At 38.9% G+C, this 27631-nt stretch overlaps 2 protein-coding genes and 1 long non-coding RNA gene across 8 annotated transcripts in view; 2 read left to right on the top strand and 1 right to left on the bottom strand.

Annotated features, from left to right (window-relative positions):
• The window catches only part of Eri2 (ERI1 exoribonuclease family member 2), a 9266-nt gene extending 5907 nt beyond the window's left edge, over positions 1-3359 (top strand). For all 6 annotated transcript variants that reach the window (XM_071605506.1, XM_071605505.1, XM_071605507.1 and 3 more), the window contains 2 exons: positions 155-243; positions 441-3359. In XM_071605506.1, coding sequence (XP_071461607.1) covers positions 155-243; positions 441-1778 — 1427 coding nt within the window. In that variant the 3' untranslated portion in view covers positions 1779-3359. The remainder of the gene's footprint in view (positions 1-154; positions 244-440) is intronic.
• On the bottom strand, positions 2751-27631 carry Acsm3 (acyl-CoA synthetase medium chain family member 3). Its single transcript, XM_027940861.3, has 15 exons — positions 27502-27631; positions 24806-24925; positions 19345-19618; positions 18271-18481; positions 14671-14878; positions 12236-12379; positions 11878-12034; positions 11532-11611; positions 10709-10832; positions 9701-9781; positions 8322-8423; positions 7071-7198; positions 6882-6981; positions 3210-3329; positions 2751-2837 (listed from the first exon to the last, which is right to left on the bottom strand). The coding sequence occupies exons 3-15, from the start codon at positions 19543-19545 to the stop codon at positions 2751-2753; spliced, it is 1743 nt and encodes a 580-aa protein (XP_027796662.1). The 5' UTR covers positions 19546-19618; positions 24806-24925; positions 27502-27631.
• On the top strand, positions 12043-17711 carry LOC139702921 (uncharacterized). The gene is made up of 2 exons (XR_011705476.1): positions 12043-12520; positions 17326-17711. It is a non-coding gene; the product is annotated as an uncharacterized lncRNA (long non-coding RNA).

The raw sequence follows: 27631 nt of genomic DNA, 5'->3' as shown, positions 1-27631 counted from the left end.
TAGCTTTCCACAAGACCAGTTTATTGTGATTAAAATTTGTAGGTGATTATAAAGTTAACACTATGCCCCAATTTTATTTAAGTGGTAATTTTTTCTTCTTGTTTTTTTTCTTTACGCTACTATTGAGTTCAGTGTTTGATATCTATTTCCTCAGGGTTGGATGATTCTCGCAATACTGCTCTTCTTGCTTGGAAAATGATCAGAGATGGGTGCCTAATGAAAATTACAAGGTCCTTCAACAAGGTCAGTGGTATATTCCCTTTTTATTCAGTTATCTCAAACTCCAGAGTAGTCATGGGTTCACTGAAATGTGGATTTCATATGTGTGATCATTTATTAACAGATGACATATTTCTTTTTTGTCATATCACATAATTTCTGCTGAAGAAAGTATAAATGCAGAATTTCTAAAGCTGTTGGATTTGTCTGTGGAATCGTAGGTTCTCACAAAGAAGAAGCCCAACATTCTGGCCAGAAATTTGAATACAAATCAAGAAGAAACATCTGCCTGCAACATTAGCATCCAGGGTTCCAATATACATGATAGAGAGCCTAAAAATACAATAAGTGCTCATGAAAAGGTTCAAATGAATTTAGTTTGTGTGAATTCCCCTATAACAGTACAAAAGGATCAGTTACAAGTAAAGAACAGTATAAAAGCCGGTCCTCACAATGTCGAAAGTTGCTTATCTGTTTTTAATACTAAGCCCTCTACATCTTTGGGACAGTTGCAGTCTCCCAGCCTAAATTCATCTATCTATGTGCAGAAGCAAAAAAAAAATGAACATCTTGTAGTTAATACCAAATCTAAGTCTTCAACATTTAATTCAGAATTGGTACTTGTCTCTACTACCATTCCTTCTGTTAATCATGTTTCTGAAGTGGAAATGAGTTCTACTCTTGACTCTTTGCCTATGTTGGGTGAATGGGAAGACATAGTTTTACTGCCAGCATCTCAACCTGAGGAAAATATAGATAGTCTACTTCCTATTAGTGACACAAATGTAGAGACTTCACTTAGTTCTGGAGAAAGAGTAATGGTTTTAAAAGAGTCAGAAGTGCTGAGTCATGAAAATTTTGGAGGCATCAAGAAAACTTTAAAGGAATTGGAGACTACTAAGTCCATTGTGTATAAGAGTCCTCACACTACTATTTATAATGTAAAAGAAGCTAAATATCCAGGTTCAGATGTGTCTGCCTTTAAATTACCTGAACGCAAATTATGTGCCTTTAACAGTGTTAATGCCAGTGCATCTCATCCTTCAGTTTTGGGGAAACATCCTCTTTCTTTAGGTGTCTCTAAAAGGAATTCACCTAGTCCCCCAGTTTTCCCACCAGCAAAAAAACAGACCTTCACTATTCATGAAGAAAAGCCAGCATCATCTGATTGTTCCCCAGGAAAAAGTTCTTGTCAGAAGGTTGCCCCCGCTGTATTAACTTCTGCAGTGAATCTACAGGAGCCTTGGAAGAGTGGGAAAATGACACCTCCCTTTTGCAAGTGTGGCCGGAGATCTAAGAGACTTGTTGTTTCTAACAATGGACCAAACCATGGAAGAGTCTTCTATTGTTGCCCTATTGGCAAATATCAAGAAAACAGAAAGTGTTGTGATTATTTTAAATGGGAACAAACACTTCAAAAGGAAAAAGCCAACAACACGCTTCTCTCTCATTCCTCAGGGAGACTCACTTTTAGTTCTCTAGTAACAAGCCATATTCGTGACAGTAATTGTCTTCCTACTAAAAATTCTTTGAGACTCAGACCTTCAATGAGGAATTGATAAATTTTCTGTACAGTTAAACAGTTTTTACTTTTAGGATAACTTTTATGTGACTTTTAGTGCAGGAAAGATAAAAAAGTATAGGGCTACGAGTTACGGAGTCTTAGCATATCTGAATTCTGTAGACTGTATTGTAGCAGATACACACACACACGTGCACACACACAAGCACACATACACAGAAAGAAAATATATTTCATGCCTTCCACTTTCACTCACCATTTGCTTAACAATTGCCTTCTGTGTTCAGGTATGAATCCTAATTACTCCTTAAATTCCCAAACATGAATATTCTGGTACTATCTTACACATTTTATTTATATTTCATATAATAATGTTTGCTGAATTTTCATGCCTCCTTGAAGAATGACAAAATATTTTATAAACTGTATTCATTAGGTTAAATAAGCAATAATAGTACATGATGTTCATTTTTCTAGTTAGACCTTGAAACAAATTATAAGCTATTTTTAAATTATTTGAATAAAAATGTGACTAATAAAATTTCCTACTCTATTTTTAGGTAGATACTTGATAATTATGATAATCTCCAGATTGATATTTTTTACTTTTCTGAAAAATTATAAGTTGTTTAGTCTTATTCAAGGCTTAATTATTCCAATTTGTATATTCACATATTGGAATTATTTAACTAAGGATTAAAATCCAATGTGGCAGAGATTTGATTGATTGATAGAAACTGCTTCTATACCAAACATTTAAGAATGCTGTGATCTGGGGATATAGCTCAGTTATTGAACATGTACCTGGCATGTGCTAGGCCCTGGGTTTGATCCCTAGTACTACAAAAAAGAAGTATCAAAATAAAAATTCCTGAGCAACTGATGACATTTATTTTGTGATGCCAAATTATAGGAACATTGACACTGGTGCATAGGAATCTATTGAATTTTTTTATTTCAAATTCAGCCTCTGTGTTTATTTCATATGTACTATGATAATGGGATGAATTTAAATTGTTTTCCATTCTTTTTTCTTCAGTTCATTTCTTTTTATCTTCCCACTAATAGTCTTTGGCAGCTCTTGAATAAATTCTACCTGTTAAATATCAAGAAGAAGAAAATTAGTCTAAAAGTTTTCATCTTTAGATAAAGCCATTTATGTAGTAGTTCTATTATGAATTCTAGATGAAAAGATTAGGACACCTGTTGTGGGTTTTGGGTAACCAAATAGGGAAGGGGGTATTGTTAAGGAGATTTTTTCTTGATATTTAGTATTTACCGCAAGTTCACTGAGCCAAGTTAAGAGTTTAATTTTAAAAATTCAGATTCTTATTTACACATCATTAGTTCAATTTGAAACACTTTATGTAGCATGTTTGAGGAGCGTGTTCATTAAAAAGGAGAAAATAAACAGTTGAAAAAAATTCCATAACACTGAACAAATATTCATCATAAATAGGATGCCTACCTTTCTTGGGTATTTGTAAGGTGCTGTACTTCTTTTTACATGATCCTGAATCTCCTTTTTTAATTGTTCTTGGTCATGTGACTTGTAATCAGGGTTCAAAACAATAAAAGCTTTTACGACCTAAAATAAATATTTGAAACAGCAGAGAGATGAGTTGTATTTTTTTAGTACATCTTACTTTCTCCAACTGGGAATCTTTGTGCTGCTGGGTAGTGTGCACAAAAAGTTAAACAGTTTGAGCTAAACTAGCCAGTTGACTCCCGCACTTCTTGTTCCACACCCAATACAAGAGACTTTCTGGGATCCCTGATTTATTTATGGTATACTCTTGAACTCTCTCGTATAACTACATTTTGAAATCTTGCTTTCTGACCTATTTCTGACCATCTCTGTCCTTGACTTATTGCCTTATTTTTATCTCCTTTAATAAAGTTTCCTCTTGAAACTTGGCAATGCACTAAGCACAGCCTCTTTTTGTAACAACAAACTCTATTCCAGTGTAGTTTCTAAGACTCTACCCAAATAAACTCTGTTATGTCTTTCTAAAAGTCTTCACAGAACATTGCAGAAACATGTTAAATTAACAAGGAACAACCTAAAATTATAGTTAAGAGTATGAGCTCTGAAGTCAGACAACCTGGGTTCAAGTCATAGTCTGTTGTGTCATCTTGGGCAAGTTAGGTCATCTTTCTGTGTTTCACTTTCCTTCTCTGTAAAAGAAGCTGCAAGGAGTACATAAGTCAATAAAGACTTAAGGCTTATAATAATGCCTGTCCCATAGGAAGTCATCAAAAATGATAGTTCATAGGTATGGTAGTAAAAGTACAAAGAGTTAGGGTTTTGTTTTGTTTTATTTTAATTTTTTTAACCTAAAAATAAACATATGGGCTTCAAAGCTTCTCTGAAATTCTGTGAATCTTGGATTTTTCTAAGTCTATGGCTATATCATTCAGTATGGTAGCTACTAGCAATGTGGATGTTTAACTTAAAATCAACCAAAATTAAATTTCCTTAGTCATGGTAGCTGCATTTCAGGTATTAAAATAATCTGAGGCCATTATATTGAATGGTGCAAATATAGGACATTTTTATCATTGCCTAAGGAAGACAGTGGCCTATGGCCTTTTTCAAATTTTCAGAGTGATGTTTGAGCTAAGAAAAATTTAGGAACCAGTCATCTCAACAAATAGTGTTCACCTCTTTATTTCACAATCCAATGTTAAAATAGTATTTAAAGTATCTGTTATTTTCAAAAATAACAAATGCAAGTTATCCACTCCTTTAACACATTGGAAATTTTGTCTTTTAAAGAGGCTATAAAAAGCACACATTTTTAAAATCGTGAAAATGTAGTTAAATAGATGAAGTAACTCACTGGCTAAAAAATTTTAAAAGCAAAGTAACCATGTGAAACTCCTGAAAATATTAAAATGTGAAAATCAACTGAGAATGTACAAAAATTATCAATATAGGAGTTAAGTTAAGGAAATACTCATTTTAAACCCTATTTGCTTTTGGATAATTTACCAGAGAAAAAAATTAAATATTCATGAAAATTGTCAAAAGTAGTTTTTTTTTTTAAGTTCAAACACTGCAACAGTGTTTAATATAGGCAACAGTGTAAAAATGTACATATTAGATTGAAAGACTATGGTGTAGTTGATTAAAAATTATCAATATTTGGAATCTTGTCCTCAAATCTTCGTTTTATCTGTTTTTTAATTAAATTATTTTAAATTATTCTAATTTGTTATGTGTGATGGCAGAATGCAATTCATTTCATATTGCACACGTAAAGCACAATTTTTTAAGTCACTGATTATACACAAAATATTTTCACACCTTTCTTGTCTTATATGTCGTGTACTTAGAGTAATGATGTCTAACTCATTCCACCATCATTCCTATCCCCTTGCCCCCTCCTTTCCCCTCCCTCCCCTGATTAATTCTTCTAGAACTTGCTACCCAAAGACATGGCTGGACCTAACCCGGAAAAGGACCCAACCCAGCTAAAATAGGTCTGCCACCAGAAAGAAAAGAGCTGCTTATGTCCTACAGCACATGGCATGGACCCCTTGTTTGAAACACCCATGCATCTTTTGCCAGGAAATGTTGCAGCCCACAAGTATTGGGAAACTGGCCAAGTCCAAGTCCTATATCAAGACCCCAGAGTTGAATCAGGGCTGCACAACCCACTTATCAGATCTTTGCTCTGTCATCTGTGGGGTATCAGCCAATCCTAGCCCTAAAGTGTCCAGGACCATTGTGTTTCAAGTCAGCACTTGTCTAGGTGGGTAAAGGTAATGAAGGGCATGGGAGAGGCTGAGACTCTGGAAACCTGCCGGTAGAATGCAGTGAAGAGATCTGCTCTTACCTACAGGGACTATATATTCCCTTTCCTAATAAATAGGGTCTTTTGTTATAGAAACATTCCAAACCAGCAAGTGCTGGTCAATATCCAAAACTACTTTGGGCCATTTAGGAAGATTTAAAGCTTATCCTCTTGCATCAAACATTAATTAAGAGAATCAGTCCTGGGACACAAATATACCCTGTTTGTACTACAATAAACCTCTCCCATTTCTGCCTTAAACTTGACCTATTCAGCCACTGAGACTAAATACCTGTAACCCTGCCCCTTACCTGGAACTTCAAGTCCTACACCTGGCATTCGAGATAAGATACTCAAATACATGGTACAGAATATTCTGGACTACTGATGTCAATGTTGTTTTCAAAACTTGATTCAGTGTTTGAGATACCGTCCTCAAATCTTCATTTTATCTGTTTTTGATCAATTCTTCTGGAATTTGCTATACAAGACTGGATATGGACTAGAAAAATACTGTGGGAACATGGAGCCTACTTTTACACAAACGCTGGAGGCGTTTTTGCTTGGCAAAAGAGGCCTGAAGAGCGGCATGGACTGTTAAGCACGATCTACCACACGGTCAGCCCCTGCTTATTTCTGAAACTTCTGCTCATAGGCCTACTCATTTCTACTCATGGCTGCCTCACTTCCTGACTCTGACCTTCATCTCACCACTGATGTCTGACACCAGGTCCTCCTTTGCAATGCCAAGCACCTTATTGGCTTCCACCCCTTTTGGGTAACAATTTGATCCATCTGACTTCTAAAGCCCTGTCCTGGAGTGATTCTGGATGATTGACATCATCCCATCTTTGTCCCAGTACTCCATGGAATTCAAGTTCAGATTCTTTCTAGTACACATTTTTCAGTTTTGGTCTGTAGCAGTTCTTTCTGACTAGCATATTTCTATGTAACTTGCACTTAGTATGTTTTTTTTTTTGTTGTTGTTTGTTTGTTTGTTTGTTTTGGTGAGTGTGGAACTGGGGATTGAACCCAGGGCCTCACACATGCTAGGCAAGAACTCTACCACTAAACTATATCCTCAGCCCTTTTTAGTTTGAGACAGAGTCTCAAAGTTGCCCGGGTTGGCCTTTCACTTGTGATCCTCCTGCCTCAGCCTCCTGAGTATCTAGGATTACAGGTATGGTTTACTAATCTACCTGGCTAAGTAAATGAATATTTGTCAGGCTTGCATATGTAGTGAATGAAGCATTTGTGTTATTCTGTTTCAAGGAAGTACTGTGTAAAAATATGTGTTAGATTGCCAATCAATTATAATTGAAATGAATCAGTTCATTTACCTCTCCTCTGATGGGATCAGGGCTGCTGACAACAGCTGACTCTGCAACCGAAGGGTGCTCCATCAAGGCACTTTCTACCTCAAATGGCCCAATCCGATAACTGAAAAAGCATATGGCAGGAGTCAAGACTCATTCCTGTATACTGATGATCAGTTAACACAGACATACACAGTTGGAGAAGAAAATTACCCAGAGGATAATATGACATCATCCGATCTTGAAACAAACCAAAAATATCCATCTTTATCCATGTACCCTCTGTCACCCGTGACATAGAAGTTGCCTCGTAGAGTTGAAGCTGTTTTTGAAGGATCATCCTGCCAAAATTAAATAGGCTTTTATTAATGTGACTCTTCTGTTCAGTTGGTTTGTTAAATGTTCAAAGAAAAAGTCTATCTCCTTTGAGAAACCCTTAGAAGGAAGAGGACCAGAGTATGAAATTGGGATGAAATTCCAACATGGACCCAATCCAACCAACCTAAGAGAGGAAAACTATAGTTACAAAGAATAGATAAGTCACAAAACAAATGTTGGAAGAGCTCAGAGAAATAGGTTAATTTAAGCCAGGTGGGGTAGCTCATACCTGTGGTCCCAGCAGCTGGCTCAGGAGGCTGAGATAAGAGGATTGCAAGTTCAAAGCCAGCCTCAGCAAAAGTGAAGCACTAAGCAACTTAGTGAGACCCAGTCTCTAAATAAAATGCAGAATAGGGCTGGGGATGTGGCTTAGTGGTTGAGTGCCCCTGAGTTCAATGCCCAGGACCCTGCCCCCTGCCAAAAATAGGCTAATTTAAGTCTTTTGCTAATTGGCTAATACCTAACACTGGTAGAAAAAGAGAGAAATGAATACTCAGAGTTAAAAGAAAGCACCAACACCAAAAACAGAACTCTGGCATAAAAAGAAAAATAAATGAAGAATTGTCATAGTATGTAAAGTTCATGAGCAAGTAGAACCTGGACCTATGCCTCTTATTATATTGAAATAAACTTTGCTTTAATTTGCTTATCATGATTAGAGATGAAATGTGCTTGCAAACAGTAAGGAACTGGAAAGCCTCAAGAGGGAGGAATTTACTTAATCAGATTGCCCTAATACTTGTTCCTCCCACTCCTCCTAAGAAGAGACAGCGCTAATCGGATGTCAGGAAAATGAGTGGGTATGATTTGATGGTTAAGAGGATCAGTGGATGTCAAGAGGATGTGGATGTAACAGGCTGTCTTCTTTCTAGGGCTCCCTTCTTGCCTTTATGACTATCTAGCCTGTGGGACCACTGTGCTCTTTAGTAAGCATTCAAATGTTTTTTCAATTCCCTTTCTGTGGAATTACCATTCAGGAAAATGAATCTCTTCAGAAAGGGACAAGTACCTGCCTAAATGATTTTTTTTTTTAACCAAGCAGTTTTGAGAAATAGAAAACAAGAGATTTAAAAACAAGTCTCTTACTACATAATGAGTAAAAAGGCCAAATGGTCGGTTAGGTAGAACTTGAATTCCAATATCTCCTTCTTGTTCAGGAGGTAGAATATTGCCACTTTCATCTAAAATCTAAGATAAAACAGAAAAAACATTTTAAGAGAATTTTTATTCAATATCACATCTTAAATCTTAACTTTGTATTTTTTTTTACCACTTAGGGATGTAGACTTCAAAAATATATTTTAAGTATGCCTTAGAGAAATGTATATATTTAAATTCTTCTTGCACACATAAAATATTATCAAATGCAGATTGCCAAAATGTGATAACAATTTTCTTAAAGTCTATCATCCAGTAATAATAATCACATTTTGGTAATATTCTTTTAGCAACATAGACATAGAAAAAAATAAGATCACTTTATAATATATAGTTTTGCAATTTGCTTTATCTCCCCCGCCACCCGTGGTACTGGGACTCAAGCCCAAGAGCAATGTCCCTCTGAGCTACATCCCCAGCTCTTTTACTTTGAGATCAGGTCTTGGTAAATTGCCCAGGTGGGCCTTGAGCTTGAGATCCTCCTAACTCAGCCTCCCAAGGTGCTGGGATTATAGGCATGAACCAGGTTATGTAGCAATATATCTTATTAAAAATAAAAACATGGATTTTAGGGTCCTATACAAAATCTATTACATCAGAATTTCCAGGGAAGGCCCCATGTAAGATAGAATCTGAGCTCCCTCCCCTGGAAGTGAATCCATCTTGCCTTTTGGCTGCTGTTGCTTTCTCTTTCATATTAGTGAAAGTTCCCTTGTCTGTCCCTAGCTTTGCAGCTGGGTCAGTCTGAGAACAATTCTGTCCCTGTACACTGTGCAGATGGAGAAGCAGAATATTTTCTAATCACCAGTTGGTAGTAATGGCAGTGGTTACAAAAGCCTGGAAATAGGCAGGCACTCTGAACTTGTGCCTCTTTTGGCCTAGTTGATCCCCACAAGAAATACTGACCCCCCTCAGCAGATGCATATGATGTTGTGGTTGAGTATGATATTGGAGGCAGATTGCTTGGGATTGTATCCTTACTCTAGCAGCTGCCAGCTCTGTGACCTTGGATTTGTTCCTTCTCTATGTCCTTATCAGGAAATGGTTCTAATATTAGTATGTATTTAGGTTCCTCCTGGAAACTAATGAGTTTATACTTATGAAATGCTTGGAACTACATAGTACAATATAGATATTGTAAAGTAATTGGGACCCCAGCTAAAATTTCTAGCCCATATCCATCTTTGTAGAAATTAAGGTATCATGGAAGTAACATGGAATTGTCTCCAAAACAAGGAGTGGTATATGGGGACAGGTGGGAAACACATTGGGTTGTTAGACATTGTCATGGAAGGGGATGTTCAAACCTTAACATCAAAAGCAGGAGAAGGTTTTCCCATTGAGCCAGGTTTAATTTTCATTCCCTTAAAATTTCCACAGATTAGCACCTAGTGTAAGAAGAAGAAAAAGGGGATATAAGTAACTAAGATTCATTTACTAATCTATCATTCAACAAATATTTAATAAGAACTTAGTATGAACCATGCTCAAAATAAAGTCTCTATTCTCACAGAGTATAGAGATGGAAAATGTACAAAATACATAATAAAAGTTATAAGACGTAAATCCATAACTAATGTTTATAAAAACATGAGTAGGTTTATATTTGTACTCATTAGAAGGGTATACTAATATTGATATGATGGTTCTGTTTAAATAATTTGTCAATTTTGCTTTTTGTTTTTGGTTATTTTAATTTTGGATCAAGTAATACATTAACAATGATAAGTTCAAGCATTATACAGTGAAGCATCATGAAAAGACAAAACTTCCTTTTAACCTTTTGCTCATCTGCTCCATCTTACCCTTCCTTCTACCAAATAGCCACCTTTGCTCTTACTTCATTAATGTCCCCTAGAATTTCTTCTTATTCTCATCTCTGCAAACTCTTTATAAAGAACTTTCTTGGAATATGTTTGCCAAGGAGATTCTAATAGACTCAATATTTCAAGTAACAAGGAGCTTAGCCAGCGTTTTCCATTTTGAGGCAGCCCTAAGGAAGCTCCTTATCACTTTTAGGAGAAACCTTTCTTTACATAGATCCAATATTTTTTCATTTAAAAAAATATCTTAATGCCTTCATGCTGATCAGTTAATAACAGTTTTTCCTCAACAAGTGGCTATTAAACAAGTGTATATTTCAGAGATTTTTTTTTCCAACTCGCTTCCTGAGGCTTTTATTATTATAACTGTTTTCTAGCCACACCACTCCTTCCTGTATCCCTGGAAGATGCACGAGGACATCACAGAGACTTTGGTTTTTATTCATCCGACTAAATCAAGCTGAGCCCCATCTTTTCAGTGGGGTCGGGTACCGTTTCTGTCTGTCCGTATCCTTCGTAGATATCCAGGCCCGTCCTGTTTCTCCATTGTTCAATCACCTCTGGGTTGATTGGCTCCCCAGCACTCACGCAGTGATTTAAACTTTTGAATTTATAGCTTCTCAGAAGACAGGAAAGCAGTTAGGTTTAGGAGGAGAAAGTGTAAAGAAGTGGAAATTAAGATTACTTCTGATACAAAATAAGCAGATCATAAAATGACACAGAAAATACCAAATTTTCTTTTCCTTTTCTCCTTTATTTTGAGGGTTGGGTTGGGGAGGACACAACTCTGTGCGAAGAAAAACCAGGGATCCTTAGGGAAGGTAACCCATAATAACATCTTTAATGATCAATTAAAATTTCCCTCACATCTGGAGATGGGAAGTGTTGAGCATTGTGAGTATAGTAAAATTGGTTCAGATTACCAATCTACCCTTTCAAATGGAATCCATAATAGATTTAGAGACATGCATCTTCTTTTCTGTTTGCTGAGACAAGGTTCCAAATAGGAGGAACTTCTCTGCTGTCTCTGCTCAGGTAATAGTCACCATTCAAAAGATTAAGTATCTTCTTGCCTATAAACACTGGACTCAGCTGTAAACATGGCTTCACCCTGCCTTTCCTCTCCTTCCTTGGGGGAACCTGCCCTGGACACAGTAATCACCATTCACAGAATGTCAGCAAGAGGGAGGAAGAAAAGGAAGAGTTTGCTAGATCCTGCACCCCTCCTCGAGAGCAATGTTTTTAGGCAGAAAGGTCTTTTATTTTCTAGCTTTTTCCTCCCTCTACTAAGTGCCTGTTTACCAACATTTCTTACCTGCTCATATCATTCTGTATAAGCATTCGGTATGCAGTTGGCGCTGAACAGAAGACGGTGATGGGAAATTTGGAGAGTGTCTGCAATTTAGAAAAAGCAAACTCTTGGCCTACTACAGCTTTATTATATGCTTAAATATCTATGGTAGGCACAGCACAATGTAGACATTGCTTATTTTAATGTAAATGCACTTACAACTTTTCTCTATTTTTCAGGCTTATTGACTTTCTAGATGTGAAATATCTTAAATCATGTTATCTATCTGATCTTGCAAATTAGGCTATTCACCAGTTAGTGATAATGCTGATGCATTTCTAATGTGGACCTCCCTCTCGCTCTGCCTTACCTGCAGGATGGAAGTTGACTCGAAACGGGGCAAGTGGTGTACAAATACACATGCTCCTTGGATCCAGGGAGAAAAAACGCTGCTCCATGCAGACTTTGCCCAGCCTGTGTCTGAGGTATTCCACATCACATCCGAGGGTGTCAAATCCAGCCAGAACCTGGGAGAATAATAATCCTGATGTATAAATCTGTTAAATTTTAGAAATTTGACATGTATAAATATATGTATAAATTTTTTTAATGGATAAATTTGTTAATTGTGTTAAAATGTTAAATTTGTAGGAAAACACATTTTAAAGGCCAACACATGAATCATCATTTCATTTTTGACACTTCAAGCTGAAGGTCTGTGGAAGTACCTTCCATTTACAGATAATCCTAAACCAAAACTGCTGTGGGTGTGTCCAATCATTTTAGGAGGTCCAGTTGTTCCACTGGTAAAGTAAATGGCCATCATCTCATCGTGTTTTGTCATCACACAGGTGTGGTTGTCACTGGCATGTCTGCAAAGGAAAGAGTGTAATGATTATGTACAGAAAACACAACGCTGTAGACTGTTGCCACTGACAGGGATTTGAGAAGCCATCTCCTCTGATCTCTTCATCTTATGAATCAGGCCCCAGTGACTTGGACTGAATCCCAAGGTAAAAGTTACCCCCACCTCCATCTTTTTAGGTGCTTTCTAGAATCAAAATAAACTTTGCTATCAAAAACTTATAGATGATAAATGATTTTGTGGCTTCTTACTATATGATAAAGAAGGATTAAAGCATAAAAACAATTGCTGGGCAGAATAAGAATTCTACCCTCTTAAAATCATGGACTTATGAAGAATTTCCCCTTCCTCTCTACTGTGAATGCTTTAAAATGTGATTTAAAAAAAAAAAATGAGGATGTTGGGCTGCATTTACAGATGGTAGAATACTTGCCTCCCATGTGCAAGGCCCTGGAACCCCAAGCACCACACAACACACACATACACACACACACACACAGAATTCTAAAAATGATTATGTTAATACAGATCATGAGTAATAACAAGGACTTATAAATTATGGCTGTTCAGTCAAATCTCACCTGCCGCCTATTTTTGTAAATAAAGTTTTGTTGGCACAGAGCCATGTCCATTGGTGTATTAGCTTTTGTTGTTTTTACACTGTAATGGCAGAGCATAAGTCTACGCCCACCAAAACCTTAATATTGAAGCTCCTTTCTCTTTTGTAGAAAATATTTGCCAACTTCTGAAAGGATAGTTTTTCTGTTTCCCCACAAGATTCTGCACAGTTCTGGGTATAATCAAAAATAAGACTGAAGAGGATACAGTCCTCTATCCAGGGAAGGAAGGACTCTGGTGAAAGAGGAAGAAGATCTTTTAGTTCTAAATAATTTGTGCATTAGGGCAGCCAAGAGAAGGCAAACTCTGCATGCGTATACATCAGGTATCTAAGAAGTTTATAGATTTATCTGTGAATACTAGGTTCAGAATGAGAGGAAAGAAATATCCAGGCCATAAGAAATATAGAAAAGCTGGTTTCAAACCCAGTCTATGAGTCCAGAATTGTGTTCCTTGAAAATAATACCTATAGTCATGTGCCTATCATCTCCATCACAGGTACGGTTGTCCTCAAAATCTAAAACTGGCTTATTGTGCTGATCTCTTACTACTAGAGATTGTAAATATAGTGGTTAGGAGTATGGGCTCAGAAGCCAGCTGGCTGTAAAACCCAGCTCTGCCAAACACTACCATCTGACCTTATTCATCTGTATACTTATAATACCTATCCTCTGGTCATTGTAAGATTTAAGTGACTTAATATATCTGAAGAGCTTAGAACAGCTTCTGAAACACAAACAGTTCCATATAAATGTTAGCTATCATTGCCATTTTAATACTATTTTTGTTAGAATAGTACTTGGTCTTTGATAAGAGTTGGCTATCATAAAGGAGGTAGGAACAAGTCCACAGTTGCAAGCATGCTCCCAAATTCTTGCAAAAATGTAGGCAGCTCATTATAGAAAAGGAAATCTCTGCCAGCCTAATGCTGAGATATGGCCACTACCTGGCAAAGTTCTACTGATTCCTAGAAGCACCCCAGGGAAGGACTTGAACATCAGTGTAACTTCATTTTATAATTGCACCCATTAACATCAATGCTGTTTTATTAATTATAACCCAACAGAAGTGGTGCTATCAGCAGGGGATGTTAGAGCCTACACAGAGGACCAATTATGATCCATTTCCCTGGAAGATGGTAACAGCTTTGTGGTTGGCACGATGATGTACCTGCTGGATCCCTCTACAGGATGAAGGACTTACTCTCCCCAGGAGCTAGGAGCCCTCTTTAGAGATTGCCTTGAATGAAGAGAGCTCTCTCTAGGGACAGTCACCATCCAATAACTGATAGATGTGGGTATATAAGGCCGGGACCTCTTGCTTTAGCTATAAACAGTTTTGAGGTGCCAGTGGGTTGGCCAAGAGTTATTACAGGGAATATATCATGGTTCATTTCTTCCTTTGCCCAATCCCACATCCTTCCCTTTCTTTCATAGTTGTTGATTCCCCAAAAAACACCTTAATAAACATCTTATACACTGTTTTTCATCTCCTTAATTTCTTCCTGGGCATCGCAACCTAAAAAAAAACACTGCAAGCCCCTCCCTGCTTCAGAGCTTAGTACTACTAAAGCAATAATTAGGAATTGTTTTCTTTGCCTGTTGCTTTAATTAGCATTTGTTTGATCACTACTTTTTGTTATTGCCTTTGTTTCTGTGTTCTACAAGGAAGGCTACTCACTTCATCATCTCCTTGAGGTTCCCCCAACCCTCTCTGGAGTTCTGAGACACAAGTAGCTTGAAGTGGAGATTTTCACATGTAGATGCAACAGCATCCACTGCTGGGGCCAGTGAGTCATCGGTAATAATGCACTTCGCTTTTGAAGTCTGTAGTCTGTAGAGGAGGTCTTTCTGGGTCAGCTGAGTAGTTCCTGGGATAAGAACTGTCCCTAAAGAAGCAATGTTTAGAAGAAAGTTTTATTCTCATTATGGATTAGTTAGTCAGTTTACCACGTAAGATATCTATTTGTCTTTCATTATTCTGCTTTTACCCTTCAAGTAAAAGAGTACTTAAAAGTCTCTAAACCTTTTTTTTTTTAATACCTTTATTTCACTTATTTTTATGTGGTTCTGAGGATTGAACCCAGGGTCTTGCATGTGTGAGGCGAGCATTCTACCACTGAGCCACAACCCCAGCCCGCTAAACCTTTTTAAGCCCTCACGTGAGAGGAGAGTAAATGCTGGATAATTATCCTACATTTAAAGATCATTCATAACATAGAGTTTAAAGAGGGTTATGATTGAAAAGTAATATTTCCCAATATTTATTGAGTACTTGAGTTGTAAATGCCCAGTTTCTACATCTATAAAATGGGGATTATAATAATACTGTTACTGGCGGTGTTGCCTCTCTTGAAGAGAAAGTGAGCAAATAAACAAATGCTTATTTTAAAGCCAGAGAAACCACATACATCATAGAAATGTCCTAAATATCTGCAACTGAGTGCCAGTTTTTTATGGAAAATATTACTCAAAGTAAGGAATAAGCTTACTGAGAATTAATACTTTTTAATAACATACTAATGTAATTATATGCTAATATAATTATACACTAATTAATTATACACTAATATAATTATTTTAATAATTATATACTAAGATTTTTATTGTAATGGCATTTGATAATACATAAAAAGAGTATTTGAAAGTTAAAGTGTGATGAGTTTGTTGCTGGCACTGAGGGTAATAGAATGATCTAAGAACTTAGAAATAAAGGAAATAGATTGTCTCCTAAAGCTAAACTATGTACTCAACTTAATAGATCAGAACAGAGACATGTAGACAGACAATAATTCACAAAGTAGCAAGACTAAACTGTATCCTAATATATGATATATTAACACAGAATTGGTCTCAGAAATGGGTATTGCTGCTACAGAAAATAGATAAAGGAAATTCACTAGAGCAAACTGATGAGTTGATATGGTTTGGATATGACTGGTCCCCCCAAAACTCCTGTGTTAATGCAGGAATGTTCAGAGGTGAAATGATTGGATTGTGAGAGCTGAACCTAATTAATTAGTCCACCTAGACTGAAGGGTGGTAATCTTAGGCAGGTGGGTTGTGGCTGGAGGAGGTGGGCCCTTGGGGTGGTGTGCCCTGAAAGGGTCATCTTCCCTGTGGCCTTTGCCCTCGATCTTCCTGTGCTGGCCATCATGAGGTGAACAGAACTCCTCCATATTGGCATCAGATCAATATTGGCATCAGATTGGCCATTTTAGGCTGGGAGTCAATTTATCTAGAGGCTCCAAAGTTCCCATTCTGAGGCAATGCTGCTTAACTTCCCATAAGAACTGTGCCTGATTAAAGATCAACCCCACCCCAGCTTATGACACAACTCCTAAGCAGCTTATGACATTTCTCTTGCAGGCTAGAAAGCTGCTCTGTGAGTGCCGACACAGTGCTGCTCTCCTTAGAGGGACAGCCTTGTCCGTTTGCCTCATGCTACTGACATTGAATCTTTTGCATGAGATTCTGGTGTGTGGCGTGGTCTTTGGACTTTGCTTGGACTCTGCAAGTGTCCTTTCACTCCACCATTCCCTTCCACCATAATGCTCTGTTTACCCTGGGCCCAGAGCAATGGACTCAGCTGAACATGGAACTAAACCTCTGAAACCATGAGCAAAAATAAACTTTCCCTCCTCTAGATGTTCTTGTCACAGCAACACAAAAGTAACCCATGGGTACATCCAAGCCTGTCTAGGGAAGAAATCTCTGTTAGGGAATTTCACTTTATTGTCCCTTGAATAATGTGGCTGCTAATCAATATCTGTATTCACACTGGCCTATTTTCATTTTCTCTAACCTACAAGTTATTTTCTGCCTCAGGGACTTTGCACAAGCTTCTCCATTTGACTTTGTTTCCCATCACCCACACCTTCTCAGGTCTCAGCTTAATATCCCCCTGGCTTCCTCTCCATTTATGTCAAGTACCCTGACAGCAGTGACTCTTGCACCAATTCCTTTGTATCACACTATATGTTCATTTTCCTCATGACTGTCTTATCCCTGGACTCTTAAGCCCACAGCACCTAAAACAGCAGGTACCCAGCAACCTGTTGAATGGAGTGACGTGTGAGTATTAGAAGGATGGGTCAGACTTCCAAATCCTGGTGCAAATAAATTGAATTGTGAATATCACTTGTTCTGAACCGCAAACTGCCAAACTTTAAACTTTGTCTTCTCATGTAGGTCTGTTAAGCTAGGAGAAAGGGGCTACTCATGCCAGAGTGTTTTTACCTTTCATGCAAATGAAAATGTTGGTAATATCATTTTACTCATTCCATTCCATAAGCATAATACTAAGAGCCACCTGTCCCTCTGCCCTGAAATGCAGAGCTCCACTGTCAGATGCATTGACATCAAGAGGCTTCGGATCTACTAAGTGAATGGCCACAACTGATGAATTCACAAAGTTCTTGTCATCCTGAGACTCCAGGAAGAGAGCAGCTCAGTGGGTCAGGATATCAGGGTGTGTTGTCCGAGAAGGTAACATTAAGCTGAGACTGGAAAGTCGGTAAGAATTGTCCATGTGATTAAGTGTATTGGTAAGTAGAAAAGCCAAGAGATAGCTTTTCTGCGTAATCATGGAGTATAATGGTGTTACAGCAATAAAAAAAAAAAATGCTAGTCTTTCATGGTGCATCTAAAGAACTTCAGAGTTTATCTGGTAGGCAATGGAGAAGTATTAAATAATGTTAAACAGCAAAATGATTGCATAAATTGTGTTCTAGGGAAAAGACTGGAATTGGATTGGAGTAGGTGTATGGGCACAAACTTAAGAGCAGAATTAGAAAGAATTTGGGGAGAATCCATTTGGGAGATGGTAAAGATGTGAAATAAAGCAATGGCAATGAATAATATCTGGAGGCAGGTAGGCAGTCAGATTTATAAGGCGTAGTAATTTATTAGGAATGAGGAGTTGGTGGTTGCCTTAGGGGAACAGCTGGGGATAATTAACCAGGGCAGAAACAAAAGCATGAAAAATTGAGTTCTTTTACTATGTAAATATACTGGATCCTATAGAAGGAGAGGGGAAAGTAGGTATGAAGCTTTAATTGCTTTATAAATCTATTTCACTTTAAAAATCTATTTCACTAACCTAACTTCTCATGTAAGTCAAAAGACAGCATGTTTCCAACACATTTCTATGGGTCCTGAGAATAATACTACATTTTCCAGGGTTCTTCTTCAAATAATATATCCAAATAAGTATCTCATGATTAAAAAAATCTCTCCTCTGGCGTAGTTTATATACGATTGGATTGCAAACATTACTAACCTGTTCGCAAACAGGCCACATTTGCAAGCCACCACTCCGGGATCTTAGGCAGAATCACAATTACTCGATCTCCCTTTTCCAGGGAACAGGTTTCTGTAAGTATATTGGCAAATTTCCTGGACAAAGATCCCAGTTCCTCAAAACTCCACCTCACTTCGTCTCCATTTTCATCGATCCACCAGAAGGCTGGGTTGGAAGGCCTCTGTCCAGCCTAAGGAAAGACAAACCAGTCATGGATTTAGAAGTTGTTAGACAGTTAAATTCTATTTCAAGGAACAAATGGAATACATCCTCTGAATATATTCATTAGGATTTACACTGAGTCTTTGGAAATAACTTTGGGGTCCTTATTTTTAGGGAGTGATGTCATTTCTTATTTAGTGCAGTTGCTTCTCTTACCAAAAAGGAATATTACATTCCTTCATATTTCTCTGACTACTGTATCTATGCCTCATTTCCTACCATTTCTGACTCTTAAGGGTCACTTTTTATTTTTTTAGATGTTGATAGACTGTTTATTTTATTCATTTATTTATATGCAGTACTGAAAATCGAACCCAGTGCCTCACACATGCTGGGCAAGCGCTCTACCACTGAGCCACAACCCCAGGCCTAGAGTCACTTTTCACTATTACTTTTTTAAAAAATATTTTGTTTTAGTTGTAGTTGGACACAATACCTTTATTTTATTTATTTATTTTTATGTGGTGCTGAGGATCGAACCCAGCGCCCCACACGTGCTAGGCAAGCGCTCTATCACTAAGCCACAACCTCAGCCTTCAGTATACTTTTTGTTTTTTAAAAAAACAACCTGATTATACTGACATCATGGGCCAGATAATTATTTATTCTGTAAAGAACTGTCCTTTATATGAGTTTTTTTTTTGCCTAAGCAGTATCCCTCACCTCTATCCATTAAATACTAGTAGCAGCCTCCCTTACCCCCCAGTCCCCTTCCTCCACCCTCATTTTCCTAGGACAACAAAAATGTCTCCAGACGTTGCTAAATGTCCACAGGGGGCAAAATTGCTCCCAGCTCAGAAACTGTCATCTGACTGGCCCCTTTCTCCATACCATCTCCATATTGGTCCAGTGGTCCAGGACATCTTTAGCAAAGTTGAAGTACTCTGGAATCTCCAATTTGAAGTCCTGTTTCATGGACTCATAGTTGGAGAAATTCTGAGGGGTTGCTGTTCTGTGCTCTCCATGCAAATCTCTCACAAAACCAGAAATTGTGAGGCGCTGAAAACACTTGGCACGGAGTAGTAGCGACATGGCGACAAGCACTAGCTAGCGTCAATTTTCTTGGATGTTTTAGCACTCAAGATTTCCATGGAGACTAATTAATCTAAAAGACAAACAAAAAGGTCATACATTTATTTCTGTTCCAAGGGTAGCCATACCCCAAAGCAGCTAAGTTTTATTATTATTAACTAGTACCACCACCACCATCATTGAATCATTTTCTGAATACTCCCTATATTCTAAAAACTGTGCTCAGTATTTTACATTAACACTGTGAAGTGCATACTGTTACCATCAGTGTTTATTGATAGTGAAAATTACTAGCAAGAGAACTTGGGCTGGATTTAAACCCAGAACGATCAGGTCTCAGCCCATTCTAATGTACTATTGCTTCCCACATGTATTTCTAAAGAAATAAAGATCTGGAATACCCAGGTAATCTCATTGTTTGCAAAAGGATAAAGCCTTCTTGTCTTTTATCTGCAGATTTCAAAGGAGTACAAAAAGTTAAGGAGAGTTTTTCACAATGGATAATCTACAGATGAAGAAATGAAGAGTAGCCCACTACCAAATAGTCATGAAAGTAGTTTATAATCTGTCTAGTTTATAGGCTGCAGTTCCCATGCTCTCAGTAAGAGCCCACGCGACCTTCGAGTCCTAGAAGCTGCATTTGTTGGAGATGTAATAATAGGGCTTTAACCTTTAGGGATTTTTGTGGGGGAGGCCCCTTGGGGCTCCCTAGCCCTCCCTTCTTCTGTGGGAAATAATTTGATCACAATGTTATTTATTTGTTGAGGCTGTTAAAGATACTGCTCTAGGGATTATGAATATTTGGGGCTCTCCTCTTTATAATTTGTGTAATTTTCTAAATTTTACTTTTTGTAAATTACTTTTTTGTAAATGTGTTACTTTCATAATCATTAAATCATAACTTTAACTGCAATTCTAGCTTTTTGGTACATAAGGCAGCCTGGCTGTTGGAAACATTTCTGTATTGATAAACTGCCCAAACAATACATAAAAACAGATATCAGCTTAGTTTTCTCCTAGATGGACCTGGAGTTTGGGCCTCATGTTGATGTACTAAATTGGAAGCCTGGATACTTCTTCTGACCTTCTCACTTCTTTGTGTGAGGACCTGATAAGTCAGTTTTCTTGAGCCCTCTGAGATCATCTGGTTTGAGCTTCATTTTTCACTTACAAAGACATCTGGAGCTCCAGAGAGGAGAGGCAACTGGTTTCAACCTGTCATATTAGAGTTAGAACCCAAACTCTCTTGTTTTGAATTCCCATTTGAATGTTTTTACTTCAGTCCAGTATTATTTCATAAAGCAGTGATTCTCAATTTTGGCCATATATTTGAACCATTAGAAAAGCTTTTTTAAAAAAACCTGATGACTAAGTCTTAGACCAATTAAATCAGCATCTTTGGGAGTGGACCCTGGGTCCATATTTTTAGAAATTCCTTGGAGGTTTCTAATGCAAGGCCAAGGGTTAAGAATCATTCATCTAAAGGCTATAGTCTTTGAACCAGTAGCATCAGCATCACCTAGAAGCTTGCTAGAAACACATAATCTCAGGCCCCAGACCCACTGAATTAATGGAGTTAATCTTTGAACAGGATTCCCAGGGGGTTAGTGTGTACCTTCAAGCATAAAAAGCACTGGATCATACCACGTTGGCTAAATACATTAGCTATTGAACCATACAGACATGTGATAGGGTCCAAGTTTAGTCACTTATGAACTGTAACCTTAATTGGATTATTAACCACTTTGAACCTCAGTTTGACATTTTACCAGTGGAGAGACAAATAGAACCTCTGTCAGAGAGTTGCTCCAAAGACTGAATATAATAATGCATGCAAAAATGTTTACCATAGTGCCTGCCATATTACTCTCTACTATTCTACTAGAACAGGGGTTGGCAAACTTTTTCTATAAAGAGATAAACAATAAACATTCTGTTCAGGTCTTTGCAAACCATACCTGATCTCTGTTGCAACTATTCAATTCTGTTGTAGCCATTGATAATACATTACTAATGGGCGTGGATGGGTTTTCCAAAAAATCTTATTTATGAATATGAAAACTTGAATTTGATGGAGTTTTATGGGTTAAATTTTTTTTCAATCATTTAAAAATGGGAAAACCATTCTCAGTTTGCAGGCTGTGCAAAAACAGGCAGAGGCTGGATTTATCCCATGGGCTGCAGTTTGCTGGTTATAGTAGAATATAAATTTAATGAGGGAGGAGCCTTCCTTGTCTGTTACATCCCTGCTATTATCCTTGACAATTATAATAGAATTTGGCATAGAGTCGGTGCTTAAGAAACATGTTGAATTAATAAGAAATTTTTTTAGAAGTGAGAACTTTTGGATGCAGTTAACTTCAATAACTCAGGATTACAGTAGACCTAAGAAGGACCTCTGCTACTTAATCAGAGTTATGTGACTACCTGCACTGTCCACATGTAACTGTTTAAGTTAATTTAAATAAAATCTAAAAATCAGTTCTTTACTCACTTTGGCTGTATTTCGAGTGCTTAATGGCCACACATGGCTAGTGGCTATGATGTATGGGTCAGTGCAGACATAAAAAAATTTCTATTATTGCAGGGAATTCTTCTGGATAGTATTAATAGTGTTGATAATAGCTCAGAACTGGACTGATATAGAACATTAAAATACAGGAAAATCAAAGGATAGGTTTCCTGAGATAAGATTTCTCTAAGGATCCGGGTTTAGTAAGTGTTGCCCATCTCTATTCTCTTGCCTAAAGGGTGTAGGAGGAAAAGCATTAACAGAAACGTCAGGCTCTAAAGAGAAAAAACTGTTCTTTGGTACAGAAATAAAATCACTCTGAGGCCTAGTTTCCTTGGATATTAAGTTCTTAAGTCCTCAAATGTCATTTGGCTTGGCATTGGGGACTGGGTAGAGAAAGAACTACTCGTCTTTGCTCTTTGTTGGCAAAATGCTACTTGCCATTTTGGCTGCTGTCTGTCCTAACAGAATTAGCAATAGGTTTCTTTCCACTGAAGGAAAGAGTCAACACTAAGTGTTTAGATGTAATTTGTCTCTGTTCTTAATTTTTTGCATAATGACTTCAAGTGATTCAAAAAAATACCAAAGGTACATTGTCTGGTTTTTTAGCCTCCCGTTTCCTCCTGACCTGCGGGAGAGATGGGGAAAGCACGCCCCAACCAGGACCAGCCAAGAAAGGTAAAGGCCAGGCGCCCACACCCAGCCCTCCTTCCCCGAGGACAATCAGGCAGGCCAGGGAGAACAGTCAAAGCAGGATCTCATGTAATGAGAAAACCTACACAGCTAATACAATGTACAGGAGCCAACCAGGATAAAGGTCAGCAGGGTGGGGAGAATTTACATCCACACCCATCCTACACGCAGGAATGTCGTGAGGGCAGAAGGGTTCTGAGCCTATCCTAGAGGTGGTCCGATTCTTCATCACAACCCAGGGCAATGCCTTCTGGCTAATCGCTGGGTACTCTCTTAGCCACATGTGACCCCAGGACTGGGAAGCGGGTGTAGCCAACAAGTTAAGTTTCCTCTTTTCTGATGCAACATGCCCCACGTTACATCATGCCCTACCTCTCCCCCGTTTTGTTTTATTAGCAGATGTTTGCCTTACTTGAGAGTGTGCCTGTCTTAGGTCGTCCCCCTCTGGGGATCTTACCCGTCATTGATTACCACTCTGGCTCTTCAGGCAGTTCACCTGCAGGGTCGGCAGACCCAATGGGAAGCTTTATGGAAGGGAGACAGCTATCGCCTACGAAGGAAACCTTTCTGCTCCTGGCTTACACCTGCATGTCCTGGTAGGGGCCGTGGCCAACCTCATAGAGTTCCCAGTCAGTATCTTGTAAGACAGCATGTTGCTGCCAGACCACCATCAGTTGAACAGCTCTGGCTCGATAAGGGAGCCACCCGTTTAGCCCAGTCCATAGAAAGCTAGATTGCAATTCATTCTACAGTTTTTAAGGTCTTTTTGTCGTCTCTTGATCTTGTCTTGGATGAAACCAGAGTGATTGGCATAGAAGCAGCATAACATCAAATTTGGACTTACAATCCCTTTGCCAATGAAATCCCTTTCTACACCGGGGGCAGGGCGTCTTAGGTGGAGTATGACCTTTAGTTTGGCCTGAGGGACGTCCCCCGCGGGGCACCGAGTCTTATTGGGCCTGTAAGGCACTCTCTCTTGAAGTGGCCCTGTTGACCACATCCATAACAAACCCCTCTCCCGGCTCCACTGGAAGAGGCTAGGGCAGTAGTAAGGACCTCAGCAAGCGAAGCCGTTTGGGCCTGCAAGGCCGCGACCAACGACTGTGATTGGTGGGCCTGAGTACCGACATCCTTAGTGGCCACCTATCCACCTCCCCATAGATCTGTCCTTCATCCCCGCACAGGCTAGTTTGTGGTCTATGGTCATCCCCTCCCAGACCAGCATCTTGACAAACTGGTCCCGAAGAGGCCCTGGGGGGAATTTCCTTTGGAGGCTCTTTTCCACCCTATCGATGAAGGTGGCAAGATCCTCAGTAGCCCTCTGAGTAATTCCTGCTACTGGGGGCTCTGAGGAGCCTTCCTCCAACTTTTTCCATGCTGCCAGCCCCAAAGCCCATACCTGCTCCTGGTAGGGGGCAGGGATAGCAGCCTGCTGAAGGCCTATGGAAAATTGATCACTGGACCCCGACAACATCCCATAAATTACAGGAACCGGAGGATTAACAGCCTGATTCCTCTCAGCCTGAGCATGGCACTCCTCATTAAAGAAAGCACACCATTTCAGGTACAGGGGACCAGGAAGCACAGCCTTGGTTAAGTTTTTCCAGTCTTGGGTGGTACACTGTTGGTGGGCCAGACCCTGGAGGATGGTTTCAGCCCAGGGCGAATTAGGTCCATCCTCAGAGATGGCCTTTTTGAGTTCTTTCAAGTCCTGGTCCTCCCAGGGATACCATAAGGCCGGTCTGTTGCCCCCAGGGTTAACATTTACCGGGAAAGCCATACACGATGGGGATGAGTGTGACGAAGGTGGCTCCCTATCCCGACTGCCTACCATGTGTTCCTGAACAGGAGCACTTGGTGCGGAACCCAGAGGACCAGGCCGGAGATCAAAAAGGTCTAGGAGGCCATGGTCAGAGTGAGGCTTTAAGCCTCTCTCCTCCTGGACAGCGAGAGGACTGACTCGCTGTGACCCAAGTCTGTCCTCAACAAGGATTTCCCAATTTGAGTCGTCCTACTTAGTGCAAGATTGCCCCATCTTTCTAGGGGTACCCTTACCTTGGAAAACTCGCTTGGCTTGGCTGGGCTCGATACTCTCACTCTTGGTGAACTGAGTTCTTCGTGCCCCGCGTGGGGCGCCAGATGTCAGGGTTTTTTAGCCTCCAGTTTCCACCTGACCTGCGGGAGAGATGGAGAGATGGGGAAAGCACACCCTGGAGCTGAGAAAGGTAAAGGTTGACTGGCCGCCCACACCCAGCCCTCCCTTGCCGGAGGACAATCAGGCAGGCCAGGGAGAACAGTCAAAGCAGGATGTCATTTAATGAGAAAACCTACACAGCTAATATAATGTACAGGAGCCAATCAGGGTAAAGATCAGCAGGGTGGGGAGAATTTACATCTACACCCATCCTACACGCAGTAAGGGTTCTGAGCCTATCCTAGAAGTGGTCCGATTCTTCATCACAACCCAGGGCAATGCCTTCTGGCTAATCGCTAGGTGCTCTCTCGGCCACTTGTGGCCCCAGGATTGGGAAGCGGGTGCAGCCAGCAATTTAAGTTTCCTCTTTTCTGATGCAACATGCCCCACGTTACATCATGCCCTACAGTACATGGTGAAAAATCTTGAGTCTTGAGTCTTCCCAGTTCCATACCTCTCAAGGAATTTCTGTTATTTTTTCTATGCATCTTTCAGCTTTCTTTCGGTGCATTTGAGCAAATATGACTATAGATTATTTTTCCCACCACTTTACACAACAGATAGCCTAGATACACACTGTTCTGACCACTGAAAACATTTTTTAAAATGTGTTTCTAGAGACCTCTTCATATCAGTATATGATGCTCTTCATTGCATTTGTTTAAAATAGCTACATTAAATTCTAATAAATGGCTACGCCATAATTTCTTTTTTTCATTTGTTCTTTTTAGTTATACATGACCGTACCCATAACTTCTTTAACCCACATTCCTAGCAATAATCACTTGAGTTGTCTGTATTATTTTGCAGTTTGTATGAAAAATTGAAACTATTTCCTTCAAAAGAAATATCCTGATTCTTTGTCTCATTACTTGGATGTAAAAACAAATAGTATTTAAAAATAGTTAAGATATACAATAAAATGATTTCTGATCCTCTTAAAATAAAAAGGCAGGAATTTAGACTAGTTAGAACTGGGACATTACACTTCATTCTTGGTAGCTTAGTATGTTTCGTTTATTATTCAGCAGATACTGAGAACCTACTATGAAAACATTTTGCAGACATAGAGGATATACAGGTGAATGAACAAGACTCTTTTCTGTTGAGAAAAAACAAATAAGTGTGCTGTATAAAAAGAAACAGTAACAGGAGAAAAGGGAGCCTTTTTTAGGAGGTCTCTCTGGGGAATGACATTTTTGCTGAGATCTGGTGAGTGGCTTCACTGTGCTGAACATTTTGCATTGATTTGTCATTTCCATTTTACAAACAAGGACATAAAGGCAAGTGCATGCATATCCAAATTGAATGACACCCTCATTCATTCACCAGACACTTCCTAAGCACTTACATGCCAGGCATATAATACATGCTGAAAATACAGATGCAAGCAAAATATAACTAGTCTTGCCCCCATGAAGCTTAAAGACTATTAAACAAGTATGCACATATTGTAATTAGGAATAAATACACTGTAGTCAGCTTGCTGATACTAAGTAGAATCAGTAGTCAGTATGATTTCTTCCCTATCCCTGATACACAACATCCATAATCCTTCAAACATACATTAAAAAGAAACTTGAACAGCCATTTGGAGCTTAAAATGAACCTAACCATTTTATTCTACCAGAAAGACAATACACAACATCCTTCTCACCAAAACCATAATATTGCCTTTTCCCCATAAAAGCTCAGTTCCTACCTTTTTAATGATCTTAACATTTGTAAAATTCCTTGTAGATGAAAGAACTGAGGTAACTTTTCTTGGATGACACCAGAGTTTTACACCAAGTCCACAGAAATATTGCCAGAGAAAATTCTTCTAAGCAAGACAGCACCACTGGCTGGTCAGATGGCCTTTTGAAAGTATTTAAGGTCTCATCTGAAATGCATTATGTCTGTATAATCATAGATGCCAACAGGGCTTCCCTACATCTCCATAAACACTCCTCCCCATAACTTACCAAATAATAACAGTGTTTTGTTGTTTATGGCCCAGACATTCTTCCTGTCCCCAATAAGATCTTGCTTGAAACCTCTCCCATATACAACTTTTGCAGCTTCCCTCAATTGACCACCTAATGGAGAATAGCAGCTACCCCCAAATTCTTAGATTTTGCATTTGTATGTTTCTCAAAGTTTCCTAGAACTTGTTTGCATGCTTTCTGGAAGACATAGAAGATGTATTTCCATCTGCTACTGAGCAGGGTGGGAGCTAAGTGAACAATACATTGAAAAACTCAGCTAGCTGCTCTTCAGTCTCAAAATTTGTTTGAAAACATTTTACCTAGTAAATGCATGAACATGCTTTAAAAAGATCAAAAAGCAACAGAAGTCTTGACATGAAAATTCAGCTGCTGTGCTTACAGCCTTTTCTGTGTGCATACTCCTCATCACTTACTGAATGGAGTTTCACACACCAACTGAGAAATTCCTTGGCTGCCCCTGACTTCAGTGACAGCATGTCTTTGGATCAGTTGATTTTGCTTCTTTATAATTTATTATCTTTGCTCGAAAAAAAAAAAGTCTGTATCAGCACAGCAAATCAGGTACTCACTAAAATTGTGGCTTCTGACACAGCTGAAGGTGGTGGCAGATGTATTTCCTGGAAGAGCAGTCCTGAAATTTGATTTCTCACCTTTACTTTAGTCTTGTTAGTGGCCAAAGAGGAGAGAAGTGGTGTGACA

Source organism: Marmota flaviventris, chromosome 19 (genome assembly GCF_047511675.1).
Source record: "Marmota flaviventris isolate mMarFla1 chromosome 19, mMarFla1.hap1, whole genome shotgun sequence".
NCBI classification, from domain to species: domain Eukaryota; kingdom Metazoa; phylum Chordata; class Mammalia; order Rodentia; family Sciuridae; genus Marmota; species Marmota flaviventris.
The sequence above is the reverse complement of the archived record's forward strand: the minus strand, read 5'-3'. Positions and strand labels throughout refer to the sequence as shown.